The following is a 9,203-nucleotide window of genomic DNA, read 5'->3' on the forward strand; positions in this document are numbered from 1 at the left end:
TTGACATCTCATCTAATCAGAAAAAACAAAAAAAAGAATTCTACTTAAAATTAAAATCAAACTAGGACAAATTAAACATTTTGGAGAGAAAAAAGAGGAGGAAAAGTGTAAAACAAAAATATGGTAAAACTGCAATTTATGCTCCTTTCTAGTCTTTCTTCAACGATCAATGCTGTCTTTTTACGGTGGAGGTTCTCGAGGGACTATTGAGTAGGAATGCGGCTCTTTCATCTTCAAGCCGAATAGACATTCGGCGAGTTTTTTAATCCTAATTTCTTTATCAGGCTTTGTTTTCTAGCTCAATAATTTCGACTTACAACAAGTCATTGTCTTCATGTTCAAAATCTTTGTCCACATTAGAAAGACTGAGCATCTGATATATACTGCTCACAAAGTTTCTTTGTGTAGTATGCAGAATGGAGGATGTAATAATGGAAGAACGGTGGAATCTGTTTGATGAGCAATTTTGCCAGTATTACTACCATGATGATTCAGTAGATATGGCAGATTTGGTGTTAGAATCTGATTCTACTCACTCTCCGTTCACTCCTTGGAATGATCTACTCCAAGACAATGGAACACAAGATTTCTGGTCAACTTCAGAAATCCATACAGTAGAGGAGGAATTCTTGCAAATCATATACAGCACCCAGAAGTCTGAAGAATCAGAAATACAATCAGAAAGTAGAAAAAATAGTATCCATAGTTGTTCTGGGAATCAAGAAGCAGTAAACCATGATTACAGTTCAGGCAACACAAATGTTAGCTTTGACTGTAATGGATCCATGTCATTTAGTAATACTGATTCAGAAGAATACAAGGGATTAAGACTTGTTCATCTTCTAACTGCATGTGCTGAGGCAATTTCACATGGTACTCATGATCTTGTTGAGACCATATTTTGCAGGCTAACAGAACTGGTTTCTCCAACTGGGTCTACTATGGAAAGGGCGGCTTACTATCTTTCTCAATCCCTGCGCCAGACCCATATTGGGATAGTTGGTGTTATAGGTGATCGAATGTGCAAGCATGTGTTCAAGACCCATGAAAATGGTACTAGGACTAAGGACCCAAATTATATTGGGGCTTTTAGTTTGCTAAATATGGTTTACCCATATATCAGATTTGCTCATTTCACAGCCAACCAGAGCATTCTGGAAGCCATTCCTGCTCAGGCACATACGCTGCATATTCTTGATTTCGATATAATGGAGGGCCTTCAATGGCCGCCATTAATGGAAGCTCTGAAAAGTGATTCAACCCATAAGCTCTGCGCCCTAAAACTCACAGCAGTTAAATGGCATAATGATGACGATGATGATCATGATGATCATGATGATCATGGTGGTGATGATTCAGAGCCGTTTAAAGACACTGGAAGAAGATTGTCTGAGTATGCAAGCTCTCTGGGGATTCCATTTTCTTTCGAAGAAATTGAACTGGAAAATCTCAGAGGCAAGCTCAGGCGAGATGACAATGAAGTGTTTGCAGTCAACTGTATGTGGGAATTGCCCCATATGCGCAAGCGAAGTAAAAAGCAATTAGCAGAGCTCTTCAATGGCGTGAGGGACTTGAAACCTGTTGTTCTGACTGTGGGAAGTGGACCTGTTGGGATGGACAACCATGAAAACCTCGATTTTTTAGAGCGTTTCAGTGAATGTTTGAGGACTTTGTGTGCAGTTTTTGATTCAACTCAGGTGGGTTTGCCAGACAAATTCGGGCTTGCTCGCTCCAATGTAGAAAATCTCTTCTTGGGGCCCATGATTTGCAGATCGATAAATTATATACCTGATAATCAGGAGACTGATTCAATTCCTGTCATGGACCTTGCTGTCAGGTCTGGATTTATTGAGCGAGATATCAGCCGCACAAATATAATGTATGCAAAATATATGTTAGCAAGTTCTGAGGCGGGAAGATTGTACGCAGTAGAATTGATGGGCAAGCATCAACTACTGCTTAAATGGAATTCTACTTGTTTGACATGTGTTTCTTCCTTTACTGGTCTTTGAGTATTCCACGCCATGGTATGTAAAATTAATATCATGTCCAGAGAAATCTCTTGTGATGTCTTCAGCGAGCAGCTTTCATGGTCATCGTATTAAAGACCGCATGGTTATTAGGTCAGGCTGCTATTTCGCTGAATGTTTTCTTGTACTAAATGCTCAAATAAATTAAAAACGATAGGTTACGGTAGCGTTTCAAGTGGTCCATGATTGTGTTTACTTTTACTTTCTTAATTATTCTGTTTATAGATAGGATACGGTTGTTCTTAATATTTTCTTTACCAAATTCTCATACAAATTAGAAAAGGTTGTTTAGTGGAGTGTTTTAAGAGAATAAAATAAGTTGTTGAAATATAACTGAATTTATGATTATGTTTATTTTTACTTTTCTTAAATTAAAAAAGATTATGGATTGTGGAAGCCTCTTCTGAAGTATGTTTTAAGTTGTAGTTATGTTTATTTAAAGGCTTATTATATTAAATTAGAGTTAGAATTTTGTGTCAAATTGTTGAACTATTGCTCAAATTTTTTATATAAATATGAGATTTTTTAAATATTATTTTTGATTAGGATTTTGTTTAGTATATTTAATGTTAATGCTTAGAAAATTAGTTGTGTACCATTCACATATACTATTTATAGGTTTTAGTGGACTGCTTTAAGAAATAAATTAAATTGTGGAAATGTAAGTGAATCCATGATTATGTTTACTTTTACATTTCTTAAATTAGAAAAAAATATGGATTGTGGAAGCCTCATTTGAAGTATGCTTTAAGTGGTAGTGATGTTTATTTATAAGGTTATTATATTGAATTTAAGTTAGAATTTTGTCTTAAATTGCTGAATTGTGGCTCAAATTTATGAGTTAAATATGAGATTCATTAAATATCAATCTTAATTTGAAATTTGTTTAGTATATTTAATGTTAATGCTTAGAAAATTATTGTTGTACCATTAAAAAATTCTTTTTATAGGTAGGGTACATTTTCTCTCAATATTTTATTTTACTAAATTATCATACAAATTAGAAAAGGGTGGTTAGTGGAGTGTTTTAAGAGAAAAACATAAGTTGTGGAAATGAAAGTGAACCAATGATTATGTTTGCTTTTACTTTTCTTAAATTAGAAAAAAAATTATTGACTGTGGAATCCTACTTTGAAGTATGATTTAAGTGGTAGTTATGTTTATTTATAAGGTTATTATATTGAATTAGAGTTAGAATTTTGTTAAATTGTCGAATTGTGACTCAAATTTATAATTTCAATTTGAGATTCTTTAAATATTAGTTTCGATTTGAAATTTGTTTAATATATCTAATGTTAATATTTGAGAAATTGGTTGTGTACCATTCAAATATTCTATTTATAGATGTGCATTAGGGAAGAGTGAAATCTATATGTATGTGTTTTGCATGAGTAAAAGTAAAACTTTCATAATTTAATATGATATTAGAAACTTTTAAAAATATTGGCTATGATTTATGTAGTTAGGTAGCTATACGTTGGATTATGGAAGAAGTGCAAACTAGTTATAGATAATGGTCATGGTGGAGAACTTGCACTCTTAAAAGAGATTGTAAAATCTATATGTATTTATGTATTTTGCATAAGTAAATTAAAAAATTATAGTTTGATACAGTAGTAAATCTATTTAAAAATATTGGCTATAGATTATGTAGTTAGGTTGTTATAGGTTTGATTTTGCAAGAAGAACAGACTAGTTATATATGATGGTAGCATTCAAATATCTAGGTCATAGTGGAGAAATTGTACTATTGAAAGTGATTATAAAATCTATATGTATATGTGTATTTTCCATGACTAAAAGTAAACAAATTTTATATTTTGATATGATATTAGAACCCTTAAGAATCTTGGCTATGGATTATGTATTTAGGTTATTATAGATTGAATTTTCAAGAAGCATAAACTAGTTATAGATGATGGTCATAAAAGAGTTTGTAAAATTTGTATGTATGTATTTTTTATGAGTAAAAATAAGTATTCTTTATATTTGGATATGATATTGGATCCCTTTGAAAATCTTGGCTATGGGTTATGTAGTTAAGTTGTTATAGATTGAATTTTGCAAGAGGCAAAAACTAGTTAGATATTATGATTGTGTTTGGATATCAATTTCATGGTGTTCTTTTTGCTATTTTAATTGCAACCTTTAGACAAGAATGAGTAATATTGTAGGCTTGACAATGTTGTGATGAGCATCTTGATAAGAATAAAATAGAATTCAAGAATTTGCAAATTACTAATAGAAAACCATTTTTAATATAAAAAATAAAAATTATAAAGAATAAAATGTATTGAAGAGATAAAGTGAAGTTGTATTAAAATAATGATATGAATAGTCTAATCTTGTATTTGAAATATTCAAATAGACAATGCAAATGAATAATAAAATTTTAAATCTTTTATAAGCTACATGACAACTTCTTAATACTATTAACTAAAAAATAAATTATTAATCTCTCTATATTTGATTTAAATATTGTTTGAAATCATGAAGTCAACTTAGAAGAGAAATTATCCAAAGAAAGTGTTGTAATATTTTTTATTTATTTAAACTTGTTTTAAGAAATCAAATTATATATATATATAAAAAATTTTACTTTGAAATCTTCAAATAAATGATACAAAAGAAAAATGAATTTTTAAATCTTTTATATGTTATATGACAACTTTCTAAGACTATTAAGTCACAAATTAAATTACTAATTTCTCAAGTAATTCATTAAATACTGAGTTAAATCATGAAGTCAAAGAAAAAATAATTTTTCTTAAAAGGAATTGTTTATATTTTTCTTGAAAGCTTTATATTAAAAAAAAAAGTTTGTAGACTTTAGCTTGAAAGCTTGTATTTTTTTAGTGAATTCTATGTTTTTGTTTAGTTCTCTTTCTCTCATATTTTTACCTTCAGAATTAATAATATTTAATTATTTATTTAAATAAACATCATTCAATGAAAGAGTTGATAAGATAAATCATGCAAATTAGAAAATAGAGATAATGTTAATTTAATAAATGAAAGTAATATGGGCCTTGCTAAATGGTGAATGGAGGAAATTAATGCTCATCATAAAATGTGTTCAAAATCATAGTTAAAAAGATATAAAGAAAATATTTAATAAAAAAGTAATCATAGATCTCAAATAAAATTGAATCATGTTAAATTAAAAATTGAGAGAATATTAATGATTAGAACTAATTATTTTGAATGTGAAAAATTAAAACTTCTAAGTGGTTGAATTTTTAGTTGGTAATCTTTCAAAAAGAATTTTGTAATTTTATTTGGACCATGGATGTATCTACAGTAAGACCTAGTTCACCTTTCTTAATGAAACATCACATATTGACATAAAACACTTTGATAACATTGTAAAATAATATTTAAAAATCATTTTGTCAAATTGAAATAAATAATTATTAAAATATTCTATTTAAAAAAGATCTACAATGATGTGTAGACAACCAAACTTATCTCTTGAACTCAATTCACACTAACACACCTAAATGAATAAAAAATTGATTTATTAATTAATTAATTCTTTTTACTATTCATTGAATATTAATTGAATAAATCAATAATTCATTAAATTAATTAATCTCTTTTCTAAATTTCAAACTTAGATAAATAAATCCATAACTAATTAATTAATATGCATCATGCACAACCCAAAAAATTAAATGAATAAATTTTGCATTCAATTCCACATATTTTTTGTCATCAATAAATCAATATTATTAATCATCTACATTTGAGTCAAAGAAAAACTAATTTAATTAATATTTTTTATTTCTATAAAACACATTTGTTAAATTCATCTAGCTTCTAGAAAAATCCTTCCATAAAATATCTAATATTCATTTAATCAATATGATATACACCCTCCGTTTTATACATGTGACTCACACATGTGTGACATCCCCTTGTCAAATATTTTATCCCAATGGGATTTGATAGACATGTGTGAAATCAATTTTTTTTTACAATCATGCATATTTGTGGCCCTTCTCACAAGTGAAAATTATTGATATTAATCCTTTGTTAGAATTAAGATAATATTGGCCATCCATATCCATTTGATCCTTGTCTTCTTCAAGTGCACTAACCATAAGGTGTCACTTTAAGGATCGTATTGTTCTTTTTCACAACACACCTAGTATGAGCCTACCAAAATGAGGACTTCCCTCTTCCTCTTCTATTTTCTTGGTGTTGGTTGATGTAGGCAACTCCAAGGTATCATAGTTAGGATTTTGTTTCTTCAAGAGGGTACTTTTTTTAATCATAAATGGATAACAAATTTTGAAATAGATAGAATTTCCTTTTTCATTTATAATTTTTTTCTAGTATATGCAAGTTACCATCTTTTACATTCAAATTTATAGGTTTCTTCCTCATAACTGATTCACTTATCTTTTCCCACATGATTGGTTAGCCAACATTCGTTTGTATGATACTTCTTTATGGGTATCTTCTACTTTATTAAACCACTCCTTATCATATGCTTAAATGTAAGGTTCATTGAGACTACCCACACCCACACCTATTGAGAGATTCCAACCTCTTATGAGACTTTAATGTGCTGGTTACCTACATTATTATTAATTTTTTTGGTTCACTTCTACATAGTCTATTGACATGGTCTGTTTTACAAACCTCACCCATATGGAAATATAAGGTTATATTGAACATTTTTTCAACCACACTATAAAGTGTCATTCACACAACTTTTCATAAATGCTATACAATGATGAGCTCAATAATGAATACTATTGATATCATCATTCCAAAATCTTAATAACATATGATGACAAAATGTTAATGCCACCATTATATTTTCTGATGTGAACTGCACCTCTTTCACTTAATATATCCAATGCACATGATTTTTTTTATGGTCAATAGTTGAGTAAAAGCCTATAATTATAAAATAAAGACCATATAAACTAGATAGAAAATAACTATTATATGTTTGGTTCACTTGGCATCTCTCACATAACAATAACCTCTCAAAATACTGCACTCTCCTACTTAAGCATTTAAAACACATCTACCACTTGGAAAAGTAAATGCTCTCAATGCTTGCAAAAGTTACAATTGATAATTGTTTTTAATTAAATATTATACATTAAAAAACTTAAGAACATAGAAAATAAATTTCTCCAGTGCTTAATACAAATGGACAAAGACTCAAAGAATTAATATTTTCATAGATCAACAATCAAAGAGTAAATCATACAGAAAAAGTGTATCGATTTCTTGGTTTAAAAATAGATTTTAATAAAAAAGACTATTAACTCCAAGTGTTTAGCTATAATATTCTTTATCTTTTTTTTTAATTAATTTATTGGCATTCTTGGTTAATTAAACATATTTTTTGAATATTTCTACTCTCATACATGAACATAGTTTGAATATCTCATTAAAATTTATATGGTTGACATTAAATTGAAAACAAACATTAACCTAGATTTAAATAAGCATTCCCTAATCCTCTAACTAATTAAAATAAACCTTGTTTCTAGATGGTAATACAATTTTTTTTCCTTCACAATATAAATGATAGTTAGAGCCAAAAAAATGAAGCATGAATTAATGGAATGTGCTTACATTATCAAAGAAAGTTATACTATGGGAAAACACCAATATTAATATAGGCTTTATAGACATGGATGACTTTTGATAGATGTTACATGACCTAGATATAGTAGTTTAGAAGATCATGTTGGATATATTGGTTTAGAAGATGGGATTCTCTCAAGATGAAAAGATATTAAGGAGTACATAGTCCTTAGCTACCTCAATTTTAAATGCTAAAGTGAAATAGAAAGGAAACTTTATGCTAAACTTGATAAGTGATATAAAATTGAAATTCTTACTGACTCATGAATACATATGATAAAATTTTATGAAGTACATAAAAGGAAAGTATAGGAAATCTAGAAGCTAACACCAAACAAATTATCTCTCAACTTTAAACATTGGCATGTGATGTTAATGTTTGTGTGATTGTGTTGTTGTCTACACAAAAATAGCTAGAAAGCTACTAGAAAGGAGATTTAATCTATCAAACACATTTACCCATGCTCAAATTGATAAATAGTGAGATTTTTTGTTCCTTGGAATGGGTGGGAGTAGTCATTACAAGAACGTTTTCCTACTCGTACATGCATCATTGAATAATATCATTTCAATCTTGAAATCTCTCAAGATGTTTGTGTGTTGCATAGATGTTTGTGCATTGTACTCACATCCAATAGATTTTTCTTAAAAAACAATCCATAGGCTGCTAATGTTACATCATTGTTGCCTATGAAGCAAGAATCATGAAATCTCGATCATAGGTTCTCACAATGTGTAATTTTTGGTATGAATTTTTGCCCTCACTTTAGTGAACTGATCATTTAGATAAATTAGCTACACTAAAGTAGCTAAAAATATATAAAACATTAATTATGAAAAGTGCATTAATTACATCAAAAAGGATATTGTAGAGGGTGTAGAGGTTGACTAGGATGATGTGAATGATGAATCCAATGATTGCATTTGACAAAAAAATATAGCATCTAATGTGAAGTTTGGGTAATACAAAATTAAAGATGTCAGTTCTCAAAAGTGGAAGAACCTATCATGGCAAGAAGAATGCTTAAGAAAGGTAGTGTGAGTTGAAATAAAAAATTGATAGAGATGTGAATATATACCCCCTTGTATTTTTTCCCTAGTTGAGAGGGAAAAAATAAGAGGGTTGAAGGATCAAGTGCACCACAAATTTTTTTCAAAAATGGGTGAAAATTTGACTATATGCATGAAAATTGGGTCCTAGAAGGGTTATTTTTACTATTCATGATGAGGAAATTTTCCAAGAGTTATATAAAGCCCTAGTGAATATGCCTCATAGATGGGAGTTATATCTTCCAACGATCAAGGAACTATAGTCCATATTGGAGAACAATAAGCCCTTGGATGACATAGGCCAAAAAATTTTCATTTCATTTTTTTTAGTAGATTCTTTTCTAATTAGAATAAAATAAGCTACATAAGCATCTTGGAAATGCCTAGGCATCTAGAACTCATGTTGTTGTCTAGGATTTGGGATATGCTAGCATCATGAAAACATGCTATCATCCCTTGGAGATGCTGGTGTCTAAGAGGTGTAGTACTATCATCAAAGTCAAAAAAGTA

The 9,203-nt window shown here is 29.3% G+C and overlaps 1 protein-coding gene across 1 annotated transcript; it reads left to right on the plus strand.

Annotated features, from left to right (window-relative positions):
- Positions 1–299: 299 nt before the first annotated feature.
- Positions 300–2,378, plus strand: LOC131037098 (protein NODULATION SIGNALING PATHWAY 2). The gene has a single exon (XM_057969136.2). The coding sequence runs from the start codon at positions 417–419 to the stop codon at positions 2,010–2,012; it is 1,596 nt and encodes a 531-aa protein (XP_057825119.2). The 5' UTR covers positions 300–416; the 3' UTR covers positions 2,013–2,378.
- Positions 2,379–9,203: the final 6,825 nt, after the last annotated feature.

This window comes from Cryptomeria japonica, chromosome 2 (genome assembly GCF_030272615.1).
Source record: "Cryptomeria japonica chromosome 2, Sugi_1.0, whole genome shotgun sequence".
Lineage (NCBI taxonomy): Eukaryota > Viridiplantae > Streptophyta > Pinopsida > Cupressales > Cupressaceae > Cryptomeria > Cryptomeria japonica.